Source organism: Meles meles, chromosome 6 (genome assembly GCF_922984935.1).
Source record: "Meles meles chromosome 6, mMelMel3.1 paternal haplotype, whole genome shotgun sequence".
NCBI lineage: Eukaryota > Metazoa > Chordata > Mammalia > Carnivora > Mustelidae > Meles > Meles meles.
In genome coordinates, this window is record NC_060071.1 from 120,425,760 (window position 1) to 120,446,301 (window position 20,542).

At 40.5% G+C, this 20,542-nt stretch overlaps 1 protein-coding gene across 1 annotated transcript in view; it reads right to left on the minus strand.

Moving 5' to 3' along the window:
* Positions 1 to 2,332: 2,332 nt before the first annotated feature.
* Positions 2,333 to 20,542, minus strand: part of LOC123944012 (synaptojanin 2 binding protein) — a 40,250-nt gene continuing 22,040 nt past the window's right edge. Inside the window, exons 2-5 of the mRNA XM_046008658.1 lie at positions 19,614 to 19,750; positions 9,157 to 9,252; positions 3,494 to 6,551; positions 2,333 to 3,426 (exon numbers count right to left, since the gene is read on the minus strand). Coding sequence (XP_045864614.1) covers positions 6,411 to 6,551; positions 9,157 to 9,252; positions 19,614 to 19,750 — 374 coding nt within the window. The 3' untranslated portion in view covers positions 2,333 to 3,426; positions 3,494 to 6,410. The remainder of the gene's footprint in view (positions 3,427 to 3,493; positions 6,552 to 9,156; positions 9,253 to 19,613; positions 19,751 to 20,542) is intronic.

The window sequence follows — 20,542 nt, forward strand, 5'->3', positions numbered from 1 at the left end:
TCTATTAAGTTCTTCTTGGGGACTAGAATTAAAGGAATTTGCCATTTCATGAATCCAGGAGCCTTTTCCTTCTGACTGTATGACCATAGGGCTTATTTATCAACTTCCTTTGCCAGTTGTTTGAAGGTTTCTGGAAGCATTAGAGTTCTTAAAGCCTGCCCTTTATGAGGACAGGGTGCAAAGCTTTTACTGTTTGTATACATTGGTGTCCGTCAAAAAATTATTCATTTTCTGTGTAACCCCAGAATGAGTACCCAGGGAAAAACAGAAGTCCAAGAAGAACGTTTGGAGACTAGAGCACTGAGAAAAATAAGAAAATTTGAAAACGAAATGTAAATGCATAAGAAGTTGGTATTAGGATGGTCTGAGGAATGGAGAAGCTGGTTGGTAAAGGGTTAATCTGTGGGGGCTGGGCTTCTGTGGTGAGGCAGATAGGGCCATGGGGAGCAGATGTCTGAGATGCACTGTGATGGGAAGGGAGTGTGCAAGCCGTAGCTAGGGAACAAAGCTCTGGGTGCCCTCAGAGCTAGACAAGCTTGGAAATAGACAGCTTCAGGGCATCTGGGTGGCTTAGTCAGTTCAGCGTCTCCCAACTCTTGATTTTTTTTTTTTTTAAGATTTTTATTTGTTTGACAGACAGAGATCACAAGTAGGCAGAGAGGCAGGCAGAGAGAGGAGGAAGCAGGCTCCCCACAGAGCAGAGAGCCTGATGCGGGGCTCGATCCCAGGACCCTGAGATCATGACCTGAGCTGAAGGCAGAGGCTTTAACCCACTGAGCCACCCAGGTGCCCCCTAACTCTTGATTTTGACTCAGGTCATGATCTCAGGGTAATGAGATTGAGCCCTGTTTTGGGTTCTGCGCTCAGTGGAGAGTCTGCTTGAGGATTCTCTCTCCCTCCCCTTCTACCCACCCCCGCCAACTCACATGTGCTCACTCTTCCTCTCTCTCTCTAAAACAAATAAATCTTTTTTTAAAAAGGAGAAGAAAAGAAAACAGAAGGCTTCTGAGGAAATGACATGAAGTTAAGAATTTCACTAGAAAATCAGTGAAGGAGAAAACACAAATTTTAAAGTTTGTATGAAGACCCTGAGCGGAAGAGTCTGGCATTTTTGAGTAACCAAAAGGCTTAGAAGATACGGTTTTATGTCCCTGTGTCTTCCAAATTGCAACAGGGCATCTATTTCATCTGAGAAACTGACTGCTGTTTAGATCTTGGCATGCAGTGTGAATTAGGATCAAAGTAGAAAGGAAGCAAAATAGGGTCTGTAAGGAACATAATCGTGTAAGAAGTAACATGGCCTGGGGGGTAAAAATGCACATAGATCCGGGAATAAGAAACTCCTTTTCAAATCAGCATTGCAGATGCAGAATTCAACTGGGATTCAATTCAGAAATCTGTAAACTAGGAAGAGGGATCATCCCGTTTTCCTGTGATTGGTTAATAAATTTCAGTGAAGTTCTTTTGTCAATGACTCTGTTAATGAGTGATTGTATTTGAAAACATACTCCAGCCCTCTCCCCTACTCTCTTCTCCTTGCAAGAAAAAGAAAATGAAGAGTATGGAAAATGTTTGGAAATGGGACCTAGTATCTGGAGAACTCCCTTAGACAGAGATACTTTCTCATGATATAGGTGGTTACAGTACCAAGGGCATCAGGTAAGCACATCAAGTGCTTTATAGTATGCTCATGTATAAATATCATCAGGCACAAGATCTATGGCAGTCAAGAACCTGATTCCAATCAGAACAGAATTCCTTAAAATACTGTTTTCTTTGTGATCACAACTGCCCTTTTGGATGTGAGTGCTGGTCTCAAAAAGATTGCTTATAGATCAAAGACGAAGAGCAAAAGGGGCCTATACCGGGATAGTAACCAACTCTAAACCTATTATAGGTAAGAGATTGACAGCTTCATAATTTAATCTTCTACTTCTAGAGGATATTAGCAAAATACTATAAGATCAACAAGACTCCCCCATGTTCAGATAATGCACTGTTTCAGCTTAGAGTGACTAGATCTTTGCATCTTTGTATTGTCAGCATCAAGGATGCAGTAGGCACTCATATGCTAAAAGAAAAAAAAGACTCATCTGTCCAAAGATAAAGTCTGACTAAAATGGGCTAGGATAAAATCTTTATTGGCTCCACGTGAAATTACACAAATGACACTCCCCACCCCTTGCCCATACTTGACAGCCTAATGTTTTTTGTTCCATTTCTTTAAATATAGTTTAAATTGCTATTTACACAATAAAAACAATGTCCAACATCAAAAACCCCCCACACTTCTCTAGTTTAGAATTACTGGAACAAGTCACAGAAGAACTCATGTGATTGAATTTTATATTAGGGTTTTCGCAGATTCCATGGAATCTACCAGTTCTGCATTATGGCTTACAGTCCCCAGTCTCTGTTCAGGCCCAAAGACAGATGACAGAAGTGGATTGAGATAAAAAGGATAGTTTCATCTATGTTCATGTAGTGCATACATTCCAGACAAAAATATGATACAGAAAGGGCACTTCTACAACAGACTAAGTCTTTGAACTGAGTTAAGTCTGTCCACCTCTTTGAGCTTTGATTTTTCTCATCTCTAAGACAGATTCATCCTAGAATCTTTCTTGCTCCCTTTTAGCTCCAATGTTCTTTGATTGGGTTCTAATTTATTTAAATAGATGCACATACTGAAACACTAATAAATTTTGCTGGTCAGTCCTAAACAAGCCCTAGAATGCTCCATTTTTCTTCCACATCTGTACTTGGGCAGAAGGGCATGGAGAGCTGGGCTCTAAAAAGACCCAAGTGAAATTCTCATTTTATACTGGAGCAAATGCCTGTGTGTGATCTGATCATTTATGTAAGTTTTTATTTAATAATTTAAATGCCACAGAGCACTGTTTACTGACACGGCACAGTGGAATCCACCTAATGAACTTTATTTTACTGCTGCCTAAGTCCCACTCTCCAGAGATTTTATTTAATTGGTCTAGGTGCAGCCTAAGAACCAGAATTTTATAAGCTTTCCAGATGATTCTAACCTGAGAAAAAGGGGACAACTATTGGCAGAGAGCAGTGATTCTCAAACCTTACTGTGCATCAGTCACCTGGACGGACTGTTCGAAGTGCTGTACGCAGTTTGATTGAGTAGGTCTGGGGTGAAGCCCAAAAATTTACTTTTCTAACAAGTTCCCCAATGATTCTGATGCTTTTATTCAGAGACCACACTTTGAGAGCTATGGCCAGTGAGAAATATCATTGAGAGTAGCACCTGAAGTCCCAAGTTATATCCTGAGTCTATCATTACCACCTATGTAATCTTAGGAAAAGTAATTTATTCTCTTTCCCTTAGTGTCTTTTTAACAATACTTAGACCTCAATGTTGTGAGTCATGAACAGTGTACCCACCCGGATTTAGTACACCACCTGGCACAAAATGCAGTAACAAGTATTAGTTTCCGAACAGTGTACCCACCCGGATTTAGTACACCACCTGGCACAAAATGCAGTAACAAGTATTAGTTTCCTTTTCCATTACACATGGCTAGACAGTGTGAATAAGTGAAATCAACAGCACAGATTAAAACTTGGCAGGAAAAGAGAGACAACTGAAGCAAACAATGTCTTATTAAAATTATATGTGTAATATCAGATGATAAATACAGAGAAGTGTCTTAAGTATACGGTCTTAAAATACTTTCATTCAATTTTTGAAACTTTAAACACAGTAATTTAGGTAGCAGGAATATTAGATACAATCTATAAAGTGAAAGAAATATTAGATTCGATCTACAAAGATCATGAATTTTTTTTAGTGACTTACAATAGACTCCAATACCTTATCTAGGGCAATTTCGTTTTCTAGAAAATCAGAAATAAAAACTGAATAGTATACTTGCCTGAAATTTTCATCACGGTCTTTAAATGCTCTTTAATTCCAGAGAAAACCTAAATTATTAAAGTGCGTAAGAATCCCTATTATTAAACAAAGCAAAACTTCGACCAACCAGGGGGTAAGTGTCCTTTTTCACATCTACCAACAAAGAAAAAAACAAGATAGATTTCCCTCCTGCTTGCCAATTGCTTCATTCTGAATGTCTCAAGGTCCTCTCAGAAGTTGATGCCCAAACCCTGAGCTGAATCCTGGGAGGGAAGCCAGCCCACTGAGGAAGCTGCTGCACAAGCCTCCAGACGCAGGGAGGGCGGCAGGGCTTGGGCCCGCACAGCGGGGCTGGTTGAGGTGAGAACTGGAATACTGTCAGTGCGTCTGTGCGGACCTACGAGTGCAGCCGTCTAAGTGAGGCTCAAAGGTACTGAACACTCCAGGCCTAAAGGCCTAAGTCCTACCAGGATTGTTTAAAGCAAGTTTCTCCCTATACCAACGGTTGGCCCAGAGGCAAGGCCTTAGGTGGGTTATTTTTAAAAGCCTTTCCTTCCCACTCTGGCCTGATGCCATTATGTGACAGCTTTCTTTTTTGGAGTCCCTAAAAAAAAAAAAAAAAGTGACGGCTGCCTGCACATCTCTGTTGCTACACTGTGCTCTGAATTTCTTTTTCCATTTCTTATTATTTTCAACTGTCACTTAACATAATGATGTACTTTTAAATTCTCATCTATTTATGAATTCTCTTAACTAGACTGTGAGTTCCTCAAGGGTCCTTCATTTGTCCCCTCCCTCCATGGGACTTTCTCAAGTGTCTTCTCAGTAACTGTTCCCTTTTGCTATCTGCAATATAAATTTGACATTCTTTGTAAAAAGCATTTTAACAAAGCTGGTGTCCAATCAACACCTGTAAAATGCTTACCGGATTATCCATGCTAAAAACTGGACATGACTGGTTTTCTCAGGGAAAGTCTTCATACTCATGCTTCAAGATTATGTAAGACTTGTAGTCTAGACAATATATTTGGAAGATGGAAATGATTTTTTTAAAGCCAGAGAATTAGCTTTGGTTCAGCTCTCCTTAGTGTTTCAAAATCAGTGTTTGATATCACATGAGCAGAATGGTTCCCACCTCATTATTAATGTCTTTGGTATTCCTGAGCATCCTTGCACCCATGTCCTTCTCTCAAGGTTTCCCCAGGAAACATCCACCAAACTTCCCTACCCACTAAAACAGAACAAAACAACAACAAAAAACAAACAAAAAAAAAACCTTTTCTTCCCTTCCCTGCAAAATGGTTTATTAGAAGCCACAGTCACTGTTTAGAGCCTTTCCAAAAAACCCACAATCCAAACCCTCTCAACTGACTCAGAAGCAGAGCTCATTTCATGCCTGTTCTGCCAGAGAGCAGTCCCTTCTCTCACAATTTGCCTATCACTAGTAACCAAAAAATATGCTAGGTGGCCCGAGAAGGTTCTGGTGCCACCCTGGAGGCATTATCTTTTTGTCTTTTAGAGTTTTTTCACTGGATTGGTCTGGCCCCATCACCAAAGCTCTGACCACAGTCAGTCCAGCTGATCCTTTAGCAGGACTGGGAGGTTCCAGAAAAGTCACTGAGGCATCCCAGAGAACAAGTAAGGTTTATCTTTACATCTCAAAGTGTGGGAAACAGACTGACTTGCACAAAGCTGGATTATGGCATTTTACCTCCACTTCAGCACAGCTATTATGAGAAGAAATGTTGTTCTAAGATTTTTAATTAGTTGCTTCGGTTTTCCTTTTTTTTTTTTTTTTTTAAATGACCCAGATTGGGCATCCTCTTTCAAGGCTCACTCTCTCACTCCTGCTATACATCAAATTCTCCCATTAAGAACTTCCCTTATATCAGAAACCTGAAACCAAATAGCAGCTTTCCACTTCTTTAATTCTCCATAAGGCATCACTATTATACTATCATGTATGGACATGTGTGTGTGTGTATGTGTGTGTGCATGCGCTCATGCAAGCGCACACATGCACAAGTGTTTTACAAAAGTAAAAATGCTCTCATTATCCTGTGTTTGATATAGGCACCCAAGTATGTAGATAGAAATTAAATAAAGGCCACAAAAACTTCCCAAGGAAGATCATGAAGAAGAAATATCCTCTCTTCCCCTGCGTCGCAAAGCCGGCCTTTGAGGCACGCCAGCTAAGAAAAAGGTATTACCCGTGCTGATGTGAAGACTGGACCTTTCCCTCTTTGGGTTGCAGCTGAACTTCTATTGGCAATCCTAGCAAAATACGTAATTTCCCATCTGTTCTAAGCATGTCTTTTCTTCGGCCTTCTTTCAAACAATACCTTCACTCTCCCATTAGATATGAGGATGTGGAGATTTGGACAATGAGGTCCTGCTTGGGTAGCAGTCTCTTTCAATGACACGTTGACTACGCAGAGAGAGGGAAGGATATGGGAGAATGGCAGGGGATAAGGGTGAGACGGAAAGAAAATGGGTCTTCTAATGGGAGCACTAGAAGAAAACAAACTTTTCATAGTTGCTTCCGGTATCTCATGAAGGCCCAGGCTGCTACCATGGTGAGGGCAAACACTGGCACCAGCACCAGAGCTATAGGGATCCCACTCGGCTCCCCTTCACTTCGATGTCCTATAGGCCCATTCTGCACCTGTAACTGGAAGGGAGAGAAAAATGTTAACACCAGTGAGCAATGTGTGTTCACCCCAACTCCAGTGTCCATGCTGACACATTACCTGGGTCTACACCACCCAAAGCTGTGACCTCCAAGAACTATCTGGCAGAAGGAGTCCTCTTTGTTCCTTCTAAATTGATGCACCAGAGCCATCAACTCTGTGGAAAGAAGTCTGATGGGGAGGCATTTAAGCTTGCTGTGCTACTGACCTAAAGGGGCCCGGGGGTGAGTGGATAACCATTCTGTTTCTCTGCTGCCTCCACCAAGCTCTGCATGTATCATGCTAGGAAACCGAAGACAGGAGGTGAAACCTACTGATCCTGTACGGAACCTCAAAATTACTGGGCAGGAGCAGAGGGTGCCCACCTTCCTAGAAATGTTTACTCAGAAAGATTGCCAGTTGTCAGAAAGCAGTAAGGGCCAGGTACAGTGACATTTTTGGAAATACTTTCCAGTTTCCAAAAGGCACCAACTCCCTCCTGATACAGTGTCATGGCCTTCGTCTCTATTTTGTAACACTAGACACAGATAAAGAGGAAACTTATATGGACAGAGATAAAATACTCAGAAGTAAACAAGTAAAAAGAAATCATATCCTAGTGGTAATTTTCCACTGCCTAATAAGCATTGCCGTTTGAAGGTGGGTGGCATTTCTTCATATTAACTCTTTTTTTTAAGCAAGCCAGTGAACAGGGGCTGGGAGACTAAGGGAGTCCAGGATGGGGATGGGGGAAGGGGCAGAAGGAGAGAATCCTAACCAGGGTCCATGCTGAGCATGGAGCCCGACATGGGGCTCAATCCAACAACCCTGAGATCATGACCTGAGCCGAAACCAAGAGTCGGATGCTTAACTGACTGAGCCACCCAGGCGTCCCTCTTCATACTAACTTTTAACAGCTAACTTGCAACAGTTATGATGCCATTTTGTCTTAGCTCGATTTAACCTCCTCATTACAACCCGTGAAAAGTCTGACCCCTCCATCTGAAAGGCAGCACTGCATGAACTACCGTTTCTATCCTCTAGCCCACCTCTACATCTTTCACTCATTTCCTATTCAGATGTCCTGGGAGGGCATGCCCAATAATAAGATGCGGTTTTTAGGGCTAGGCCAATTCTCTGACCAGTGTTTTATTAGGGGTTACTATGTTTTATTAGGAGTTATTTATAGATGTTTTCCAAAGGTGAACTTTGGAAATCGCTTCCCACATGCCTTCAAAAAAACTCTAATCATAAATGAAGTGTATACCTACATTCATTACTTGCCTTTACTATTGCATGAAGTCTTCCATACTTCAGAAACACAAGAGCCAAGGCAGAAGCAGCCAATTACCAATATTCTCACCTATTGACCTGTTTTCTAATCCACCACATAGATTCTGCTTGCAACTCTGGTATCTTTCATGCTGTGCTCCTTCTGCTTTGTACTATCTCCTGTCAAGCTCTTCTTTAGCCTCTGAAGCCTCACTCAAGAGCTGAGTGAGACAATGACAGCACCATTTAAGAGGGCACACTGAGGGCATCTGGTGGCTCATTTATTAAGTGTCTGCCTTTGGCTCAGGTCATGATCCTAGGGTCCTCAGATCAAGCCCGCATCGGGCTCTCTGCTCGGCAGGAAGACTGCTTCTCCCTTTCCCACTCCCCCTCCTTGTGTTCCCTCTCTCGCTGTGTCTCTCTCTGTCAAATGAATAAATAAAAAATCTTTATTAAAAAAAAAAAAAGAAGGCACACTGAACCTGTGTTGTAAATGCACCCCAAAGCCCTTGGGGTGGAATTCCTCCAAAGGGAGGAATTAGGTTTACCAGGCTTCTCTACCCATCATCCAAATTATAAAACACTAGGAACTAAGAAGTGGATGCAGGGAGAGGTGCTGCTTTGATTAAATTCTTTTCTTTAAAAATTTATTTATTTGAGAGAGATACAGTAAGAGAGAGAGAGCGTACATGTGTGGGTGGGGGAGGCAGAGGGAAAGCAGACTCCCTGCTGACCAGGGAGGCCAATAGTGGGCTCAATCCTAAGACTCCACGATCATGACCTGAACTGAAGGCAGACACTTAACTCACCAAGCCACCCAGACGTCCTTTGACTAAATTCTGAAATCTATTTCCTTTTTCCTGGAGATCCCCTTTGAGCATTACAGCTTTGGTCAAGAAGGTCAACAAGTTGATAAGAAAAGGGTTGTCGTGATTGGGAAAAGTGCACAGTGGGTATCAGGAAAGCCACCACCTCTACACTTCAAGTTTCATTAATAAGTATGTTCAAGGACAGACACATGTTTCCTTCCCTACTAAAAAATAAATTGATTCTTGCTGAATTTTCTCCCATTGATTCGAATCTGGTTGTCAAGCTTTACAGTTAAGATACATCTCCTGGAAGCTAGGACTTAGGCTGCAAGCAGAATGAATTTCCTTTCGTGATAAGCAGAAGTCCCTGAAGACCCCTGCCTGTGCTACACAAGCTCTTCAAAAGAGTGAGAAAGGAAAAAAAAAAAAAAAGCCAAATGCACTACTAAAGATTGTGTAATATGTCGTATTCCCAAGAATGATACAAAAGTTTGGTGCCAGCTTGCTGGCTGCAGCTAATACCTACCCTGTGTTGTACTCTTAGGGACACGGCATAACCTGCGTTACGGAAAAGGTCTACAGCATCCTGGTGCAGCAAGTTCCTTAGGTCTTGGCCATTTACCTGTCAAAAACAGCAAGAAAAGTAGTAAAAGAGGTAGATTCGTAAGTCAAAGATTGATATTCATGTGATTAAACATTTAAAAACTACAGAGCAAATTTCAAGGACTAGGAGAATGGGTCAAGTAACATAGAACTGAGTAACTTTTTCATGTTCAAAGCTACATTTTCCTAGAACTGAGGTTCCGTGGGCCATCTGAAGAGCATCAAGTTTATTAAAAAAAAAAAAAGTCTCTCCTTTACCTTGGCTCCTGTTACCTGTCTCATTTTGACAGTTGGGTTTCTGCTATGTACCTGTGTGTCTTCCCTAAGCATCAGCCTGCTTCCCTACAGCTAACATGATCTTCTGGGTTACCATCCTATCCTTCACATTGCTAATCCCTGGTACTGCCAGCTTCAAATCAAGAAATATAACTTTATGAAGCCCTAAAAATATAACTCTATGAAACTATTTATTTTGATGTGGTGCAAACCTACTAGCCCATTCTATTGGTCTTGTTCAATTGTGAACAATTTCCCTTGCTTCCATGGATACTCCCATCGTCCATCAATTTACTAATTTTACAATATTTCTTTGATGATACAAACTTCCAAAAAATGCTTCAGTGTAGGTTAGTCCTAACATCTAGAGATGAGAGATGACCAGTGGGATTAAATACTTCTTAGTGTTAGGAGTGACACTGTCTGCAAGTGTAATCTACCCAATGCTATACTCAGTGACATGGCATAGCCCATTTTATGCAAGATCTACCCATCTTTTGTACACATCAATGTCATTAACAGCAACAGCAGCAGGAACACCTCATGTATTTATTTGGTAGGTTCTGTGCTGTATGCTTTACATGTGCTAATGTTGTTCTCACGATAATCCTATGAGGTAGACACCATTTTTATCTTGTTTTCACAGATGAAGAAACTGGGACTTAGCAAGGTAGATAATTCACCCAAAGTCGTAGTAAGTGTAGGAGCTAGGGCTAGTATTTTTAAATATCTGAAGTAGCGTTACAGTGCCCTTGCAATTTACTCGTCCTTCTGCACTATTATTCTTCCACCTGGACTCACAAACTATTTTTAGCTGAAGCTCATGCCACTGATTTATTCAAGCCTCTCATCTTCCTTGTTACTGCCTTCTTTCTCCAAGAGGTTCACATCACTCCTCCATACAATCTCCTGCTAAGTGAATTAATCTAATAGTACTTTGGTGTTATAAACTGTCTTACCTTACTCTTAGAAAACTGACCACGATTTCTCTCCCTTCACACTTCCTATTTCTCTACTGAATCTGCTCATTATCCTCACCAAGACCTTTAAGACCCTTTTTTAGATTTTACTTGCATCCTAACCCATCCAGGAGTTCTTGCTGTTATTTCAACAAAGCACTTCGTAAACTATTAGAATCCCTTGTCCCCATGATCTTCTGCCATCTTTCCAGTCCCGTGAAACACAATGCATTTAGTCTCCTCGTCATCACTGAGTTTGATGTTCCTGGAGAAAATACATAGTCCTACTTCCCAGCACAGATCCATGCTGGCTGACACCTGCTGTATCCTTATGACCACTCTACTCACCTGGTGAACTCCCTAATGAATGCCCAGCAGCAGCTGTTCCAGACCTTTCCTATCATCAAACTACAACGCTGATCCTATCTCCTCTCTCCAGAGTCCTTTGCCTTACCTTCTTTGAGAATACGGGTAAATTTCCACACACTCTCCATGTTCTTTCCTGCTGTTTCAAAGTTTCCTGATGGCCTCTCACTGCCTCTTTGCCCTTGTTTCTGATTTAGATCCATTTCCTCTACCAAGGCTAAATTACCCACGGGTGCTATTGGTCACATTTCTTCCAGCCTTCTTAGAGAACTTAAGTGATCACTTGCTCCTCTTGATTCCTTCATGATTGCTCTCTGCTCCTTCTCAACTAAAATTATCCTTATCTGTAAAGAAAAAAATATAACTATTTCTTGAACCCACTATCACCCTCTTCCCATCTTCTGTCCTCCACCCTTCACTGCAAAACTTGTTTAAAGAGCTGTTAGAAAGCCCTGCCTCCACTTTCTCCACAGGCATGCACTCTAATCCCTGGTAAGGCATAGTATATGAAGAGGCAGGAAAGAATATTCTGTCCTGCGGGTTAGGAGGGACTTCCAATCCTCGAATCCTCCAGCCCTTTCCCAGTCGTCAGACTTCCTCCCTTTTGTAGTTCTCTCTGGTCTCAGCTTCTGAAGACTTAGCTCCCTTAGTTCTTGAAGGATTCCTTTCCCAATTCCTCTTCTTCTCCTTCCTTCTTAAGGGAAGTAAGCATTCCTCAATGTCTGTAGTCCTCTGTCCCCTTATCTTCTCTCCCATGGTGATCTTTCACAATTTCAACTGTACTCTGCAAGACAACTCCCAAATCTGTATCCTTATTTCTACTTCTGGACTTGCCAGTTTCCTGCTGGATGCCTGGACAGGAATATTTTGCTACACCCCAATTCAACAAATCCAAAGCCTCCTTTTTACTTCCCACAAAGCCAGACTACCTCACCTTCCCTCTTATTGCCACTACCATCCTTCAGACTAAAATTCTGGTATTTTTAAATTCCATGCCCTGTCGATGTTTACATACAATACCTTGCCAAATCCTATAGGCTAACAAATTACTATTCCTCACACCCCATTTTCCTTCAATTGCCTATTTAGGTGGTGGACACTTTCAGGTGAACTATTGTGATCACCCGCTCATTGACTCACTTTCCTCTAGCACGGCCCCCCATTCTATCCTATTCAAACATTGTCTCCAGATCAAGCCTCCTAAAGGACCATTCTGTTTCTACAAAACTGGGAGCAGGAGAGAAGAGACTGCATGCCTGATTTCTCATTCTGGTGTACAAAGTCCTCCAGGAAGCGACTCCAACCTACTCTCTCAATTTAATTTCACATTATTCCCTTTCATAAACCCTATGCTCTAAATCACAAAATTCACTGTCCCTAGGATGTAAAACATATATCCTTACTTTCATGCCTGTGCTCCAGTTATTTCGACCATCTGAATACACTTCCTTTTTTAAAAATTCCACGTATCTTCCAAGATTAATCTTAAATAGGATCAGTCCTGCTACCTATAGTGTGGAAGCGAATATAGTTTTCTAGTTGATAGACTTCAATTTCATGCCACCAAGCCACCTTCTGATTATGCCTTTGTTTGTTCTGGTGAACATGCCACAGAAAAAGAACTTCAGGAGTCCTAGAACTACCACAGTGAATTCTCAACATCTCAACTTTCTAGTTAATTCCTGGGGTAGAGAATCAGTGTAAGATTGTGGACTGTAGTGGGAAAGCTCATGTAACTAATCTAACTAATCTAGCCCATGTGATAACTGTACTTCTCATTGTAAGGAAATGGATATTTTCTCTTAGAGACAGATAAATTAGGTTAATGATGCAGTTATGTCAATATATGCCAAAGATACCAGAGCTCAGTATCACAGCCAAGTGTCATAGTGATAAGAATGCAAGTGGGAGAACTCAGTCACTAAATGACATTCAATGGCAGGAGTACTAAGTTCATCTTTGCAATCACAGCCCAAAATAACTGCCAGGAAACACTGCATATTTATTATCATGTCTGGAGCTGTCTCTTCATTTGACAAGTACTAACTTGTTTAGTCCTCACAATAATCCTATGACTTATGAACTCCGATTTAATAGATGATAAAACTTGGAAGGCTATGCAACTTGTCCATGGGCATATAGAATGGAAGTAGCAAAGCCAGAATTCAAATGGCCTGGCTGTAAAAGCTTCACTTTAAAACACTAACCTACAGAAATTTACATTGTAAGCAAGGATTTTATTTTAGCAACTTATCCCTATCCATCTCATTAACACTGTAAATTAAATTTTTACTGGTTTTGTAGTTTCATTTTATCTAAAAAGTTATACACTTTCAAAATTTTAGAGTTTTGTAGAATATAAGGTGTTTATACATTAATATTTTTATTCATGTGCATATATTGAAGCAGCATTAAAATTTGGGAAGTTAAAATTTAGTTAAGTGCCAAGTTGATGACCTTTCTAGAGAACTCTGCTAGATGTGACTGATTTATTTCTTTGAATCTTCATATTATGCAATGACCTTAAAGCTCAAAGTGAACTCTACCCTATTTTATATCACTTAACATTCTACTGTAAATAACTTCAAAAGGCTGTATCACAAAACTCATCATTATAACCCCTGTAATATCTGAAGAGTACTTTGAACAACACTTGAGTATAATAAATGTCACATGATTTCCTGAAGTTTGCTTGCAGACCGCACCCTGAAAAAGCCTTATGACATGTTCTCAATATTATACAAAGCTGAAAGGCCTGGACTCTGACAGCAGCTTTGCCTGCCCGTGATTCAGTGTGTAACCTTGGTCCTCATCTGAGCCTCCTTCCACTCACGGGGAAGGACATAGTGGTATCAGGCCAAAAAAGGTGCCACACAGGGCATAAGCCAATTATAGCAATCATGTCTTTCAACCCTCTTAGTTAGGCCTAAAGGTATTCTAATATAAAAGGACTATTACTCTAATTACTTTAAAAAAAAAAAAAAAAGACTCCAGACAAGAGGCCTTTGAGATATTCAAGGGCAATTTATTTTTTAAAGAACCATTTCTTATCCTTTGCCCAAGTTTAAAAACAGCCCCATAAAACAAATTATGATTCTGTCTCTTGTCCAGGTCATCTCTAATTCAAAGCCAGATTGGCTTTCCAATATTTGCCTCCTCTACGCATTTTCAGATTCTACCTCATATTGACTATCCACCAAGGTCCATAGATTTCATTCCTAAATATATGTGGAACTTGCTCTCTGTCACCTTCCATACTAATATAGACCCGGGGTTCTCAAAGTGTGACCCCAGAACCAGCAGCATTAGCATTCACCAGGGAACTTAAAAGTTAAAAGTAATCCATGCTTTCACAAGCCCTCCAAGTGATTCCAAATGAGTTAATTCTAACCTAACCTTCCTGAATCAATCTTTAACTGGTCTCTACACCCAGCCTGCTTACCCTATTCAATACAAATTCTGTGCATACACAGATTTCATCAGTGATTTTCCATTTACCAAAGTAGTGATTTTTCAAATATGAGTCTATGGACCCATCACAGAACACAGTGAAGTTAATCCAGTGGGTCAAGATCAGTATTTAATTTTAAAACAGTGAAAGTAGAAGAAAACACAGAATGTATCACGTATAGAAGGGATAAATGTTATTTTCTTAACCTTTGCTTCAGTTACATGTGTGTTTGCATGTATGTGTATTACCTGTTATAGGTCATAATTTAAAACGTCTGAATAACACTTGCCTAGAGCAGTGCCTCTCACAATTTATTCACACCCAGGGACTTTATTCACACCCAGGGATCTTACTATACTGCAGGTTTTGATTCCAGTAGGTCTGAGAGGGTTCCTGAGATTCTGCATTTCTAATAAGCTCCGAAGTAATGACCAGATGATCCCTCAACCTCACTTTTAGCCCAAGAGTTACTCAATGGAGAAATCTTAGAATGATGCTAACTTGCTACTTCAGTTTCCTTAACTCATGAATAGTTTCACTGAACCTGAGATATGGCAGATGTTGCAGCATGCTAGAAAATCCTACTGACTGAATGTTCAGAGAATTGAAATGCTGGTGTTCTGCTTAACAGATGGGGAAACATAGAATTTTTTTTGCTTTAACTATGGTTGTGAGCAATCTTTAAAAAATGAGTCTCCTATTTTCTGCCTTAAACTGAGTTTAAGAGTTTTAAACTGAGTTAAAATCAGTTTCCTTCATCTTTTTTTTCTTTTTAAAGTTTAACTTCTCACCTGTGTGATTTTTATGTATTCCTTTATTTATTTACTTTATAGAGAGAGACAGAAAGAGGTAGAGGGCAAGGGGGAACCCTCAAGCAGGCTACATGGCCAGTACAGAGCCCGACACAGGGCTCGATCTCACAACTCTGAGATCATGACCTGAGCTGAAATCAAGTGTCGGATGCTTAACTGAGAGGGCCACCCAGATACCCCCAAATTAATTACCTTTGATGATTAATAATTTTGAATTGCCTCAAGAGCTCTACCTATAGAATAGTATTAGTAAAAATGTAGATGATGTATGGAAGGAATGGACTCAATTTAATAAGCACTGACCCAGATTATACTGGGGATATTTTAATTTTTTTGCCAAGATCCTGAAATGAATCACAATGGGGGGGGGGGGCGCCGTTGTCACAGTTGAAGAAGGAAGAAAAAACCAGATTATCTAGTTCTAATTTATCAGGCCAAACCAAAAAGTCCATTATGCTATGATGCATTCAGAGCAGCTAACTTACTGCATGCCTACTCTGTGCCAGCTACAAGCCTACAAGCGGGGGCTACTGAGACAGGTGGACAAAGTGCCTAGAGGCATCCTTTGTCTAAAGGATTCTGCATATCTCAATGTCTTGGCTGCTGCCTGGGACGAAGGTTTTCTGGTGGATCTTTCCCACTAATTTCTAAGCTGTGGGCAAAGACAAGTCTTTCATTTTTCAAATCATTCTACAGCACCTGGCATGGTGGTCTGCAGGCTGTCAAGTAGAGTAGTTGTGAATGTTGAGGACTACTCAGCACTTTCATTCACCAAGTTAAGAATTCTATTTGACGAGAACATGAAATGCAGCTGGCTAGTGGCCTGATGGTGCCATTTTGTTACATAAGGGGTTTGGACAAAAGGGAATATTCACCTATTCAGTGTAGGGGTCAGTTCACATCACCCTGAGCATCACAAAAATGTACAGTTCACTGAGGATGGACTGTTCCTAACTATCCACCTGCCTTCATTTAGGCAGACACACAAGGGAAATGACAAACCTAGATAGTTTACATTTTTTCCCCACAAAAATAAAATTTCTCCAGGTTCCCTGGTAATCTATACAAATATTAAATCGTCCTCACCAACACACACACAAAATAAACTTTGGGTGAGGAATCTCCATCTCTAGCCCTCATCTCGACTTCAGGTTCATTCTATTAGTAATATCTGTTTTTGCTTCATGGTTGTCAGATGGAATAGGGCCTTAAAAACATTTGCATTAGTTAAAAAATACCCCCATTTTTTTAGTTTTTTTAAGTTTTTTAAGTTTAAACATTCCACAGAGATCACGAAAATTTAACTTCTGATAAGAGGAAACTGTGTAAGTCATGCAATTATTTAATTTTACCTGAAATTAAGACAAAATATGGGCATTATATCAAGAGAAATGGAAAGATTAAATTGTCAATAATAACTCAGGAAATCTAGATCACTTAATGAAACTTTCATTAATTATCCGAAATGGATGTGCTAAGGAAGTGACGTTCTTAGTCTGATTATCTAACAAAAGTTAAAAGAAAAAGAGTTGGGGCATATTTTGCAACATGGAAAAATAACCTATGTGAAGAGAGTAGAAAAACCCATCAAGAATCAATGAGAATATAGACTAATAAATAGTTCAGCATCATCATTTTACAGAGACTCCAAAGCCAGTAATAGAGCACTTACGAACATCAGAGGGAGAGACTGAGCTACAAAGGAGACATAAACATTTAACGGTTAATGCCCAGCAAATTTGCTTAAAGAGAAAAAGCGGAGAAGACGGTGAGTGAAGCAACAGAGGCAGTATTTCTTAGGAACGGGGTCTAGAAAGAATAATTTTGGAGCGGACTCTTGGAAGGGAAACTGGAACGAAATAAGAGCCCTAGAAAGAATGAAGAGCATATGCTGGGGGTGCCTGGGTGGCTCAGTGGGTTGAGCCTCTGCCTTTGGCTCAGGTCATGATCCCAGGGTACTGGGATCGAGCCCCACGTCGGGTTCTCTACTTAGCAGGGAGCCTGCTTCCTCCTCTCTCTCTCTGCCTGCCTCTCCGCCTACTTGTGATCTCTGTCAAATAAGTAAATAAAATCTTTAAAAAAAAATTAAAAAAAAAAAGAGCATAAGCTGGCCTCTTCCTCTTGTATATGCTCCATCTTCTCTTTCTCAGTCTTATTCCTCTCCATATCTGTCTTATACTTTTGCCTTTTCTTCACCAGGCATTTCTTCCCCCTTCCTTCCCATGTCTTAACTGGCCAAACATAAGCTTGAAACATAAAGTAAAATCCTCCTTGCTACAAATTTTGAAGTGAAAGGAGCTGAGTTTTTTGTTTTGTTTTGTTGACATTTACTTTTCTCTGCATGGACATCTTGAGTGGCCTTCCAATAATTTCTTTTCTCTATGAGGCAATGGTCCACATTAAGAAAGGCTGCTCATCTTCATTTATGTCTAATAAATTCTCTCACACTGAGCTCTATGAACTTTTTTTCCTAATTCTATCCCTTACAGAAAGATTGCTGTCAGTTTTTATATAAAACCACACAGAAAAGCTATGCATTCACCATGAAACTTTCTATTTAGGATACCTAGTCCTAGCTCCTCATTTACCTCTTAAGAGGCAGTACATCATACTGATTAAGAGTAGAGGCTCCAATTCAGGCAGCCCAGTTTTAGTCCTCTGCCACCTACTAGTTGTGTGACCTTGGGCAAGCTGCTTGACCTCACCAAGACTCAACTTCCTCAGCTGCAAAACAGTCATAATAAATGTACTCACCTCATAGGGTTATTGCAATTTTAAATAAATGTAAGGTTCTCAGCATATTGCTAGTATACAGTGCTCGAAAACTTCTAACCAGTCTCATTTTTCAACAATCTACATTTTACCAAACTTTTTTGAAAAATATGAGCGTCTTCTTAAACCCTACACTTTTCAAATGTAACCCAGGCCCCAGTGTTCTGGACAGAATGTGGTATGTCACTTTAAACTGCATAGTTTCAGGCTACCCCTTCGGGTCCCCTCTCTCCTTGGGAGCTTTATACTATCACTTTGTTATCGCTCAATAAACATTACTTTGCTGCCCCCCCCATAAGTAAATAAATGAATAAATAAACTTGCGGTTTCTACCTACAGGCTATACCTTCAACAACCTACTCTAAATTTTCCGTAATGTATCACTCAAGTTGATTTCATGTTTTTTGGATATCTTTCTCCAGGGGTCTATAGGAAATAATCTACTTGTAAACTTCTCAGTATTATTTTGAGATAAAAGGTATTTATCACTCTCTGTATCTCTCAAATTAAAAAACAGGATCTAGGGGCGCCTGGGTGGCTCAGTGGGTTAAGCCGCTGCCTTCAGCTCAGGTCATGATCTCAGGGTCCTGGGATCGAGTCCCACATAAGGCTCTCTGCTCGGCAGGGAGCCTGCTTCCCTCTCTCTCTCTCTCTGCCTGCCTCTCTGCCTACTTGTGATCTCTCTCTCTCGCTGTCAAATAAATAAATAAAATCTTTAAAAAAAAAAAAAAAAAAAAAAAACAGGATCTAGGAGACGCTTAACAGTCTGAAAAGCGACAAAATCTTCTCTTGGTGAGAAGAACAAAAGTAGGATATTACCATCCATGACATTATATTTTTATTCTGTATCAGCCAACCTTTCTAGGCTTGCCTGAAATTTCTCAACCTGTTCATCTGTTAAATATATAATGAACCTTGTGCAAGGATACAAAAGGTTAAAAAAGATCTAGTCCCTTTCCTTGAAGAACTTCTAGAAAAGAATCAAATTAAAGCTCACCACATAGTGGCTTATTATAAACAGCAGAGTAAAATGGGACCTCATTAGACAAAAACCCAAATGAGAATGCATTCCAATTTTTTCATCTTCATGACAGCTGAGAAAGGCTCTGAGTCTAAAAAGGACACTTGGGGCACCTGGGTGGCTCATGGGGTTAAAGCCTCTGCCTTCGGATCAGGTCATGATCCCAGGGTCCTGGGATCAAGCCCTGCATTAGAGAGCCTGCTTCCCTTCCTCTCTCTCTGCCTGCCTCTCTGCCTACTTGTGATCTCTGTCTGTCAAATAAATAAAATCTTTAAAAAAAAAGAAAAATGGACACACAATTCTTTTGTGTCTCTTTGTAGTAAAGGAAGACACACATTAGTCTTTCAATTAACAAAAGGGAGGTAATAAAGTATATTGATAAAGTATAAATAAAGTATAATTGAAGGACAATTGTGGGTTTTAAGTCCGTTTCCCCCACATCAGTCCCTCATCCCTACCTGTTTCCTGTCTTTTAAACTTGGCTAAGTAGCTTCATTCTGGACTGAATATGCCTTGTCTATCAAATGAGGAATTATATCCTCTTTGCTCTATGTTCGTGTTGGAAAAGGTAATTGATCAAGGTCCCTCCTCCCACCAAATTCTATAATCAGGTATTTCCAGATCCAAACAGGCAGGCAGAAAACTTCCCAAGGAAGGGGCCAAGGGTTAGAACTGGGGTCTAGGGAGCAAGGAACAGTGAAAGAGGCCGAAGCCAGTTCTCACCGAGAGGATCTTATCACCCTCCTGGAGCCGCCCATCCAGGGCCGCAGCCCCATTCTCTTTGATGCGGCTGACGTAGATGCCACTGTCGTTGGAGACATACTGCTGATCTGTGCCACCGACGATGTTGAAGCCCAGCCCTGAGAAAATCATGGAGGAGTTGTAAAGGAGATAGTGATGAAGAAGAAGGGGACTAAAGGAGAAGAAGAGAGAAAGAGGAAAGTTCTAGTTGGGAGGGGAGACTGATGAGTCAACTGTGATATAATGGGTCAACTGACATGGGCAAGGTCAGTGAAGAATACCATCAACAGAGGTCAAGAGTACCCAGAGTTGCCCACTTAAACCAGGCAAGACTAAAAATATAAATGTAGTCATTTTGTTTATACTAGTCATACTAGTTTGCTGACTATAAAAAGAGCTATACTAAACTCAGTGAAATAATGGTGATTCTTATGCACTTCTGTTCACATTCAATTTTGATTCTGCCGGAGACATTTAGAGGACCCAATTTTTTACTTCCCTGCTATTAATGTAACAATGTGAGCTGTGTTCATGAGAAGTCATGCTTTTAACTATTTAGCAAATGAACGATCCTTAATTCAGTGGAGGAGAGATTCTTAACCAAAGCTTCCCCTTCATACTTCCCTTCTCCCAATGTTCAGGACAGTTTGTGTATGGAGGTATTTTGGAAGAAATGGTCTTAGGAGTTTCATTTACTTTCCTATTTTGAGTATAGGTGTTGGCAGGAATCCTGGGAACCAAAAAGATAACTAAAGCTTCTCAATAGGACTAAATCACCAAATTCACTGTTTCCTTTTCTACCTCCAGTGCAAATGACCATGAATTTGGGTAGTCTGCCAAGTTTTATTCACTGCAGGAAACGGACTACCCACTGATTAACAACTGTCCTTTCTCCCCCTGGCCCTAACCCC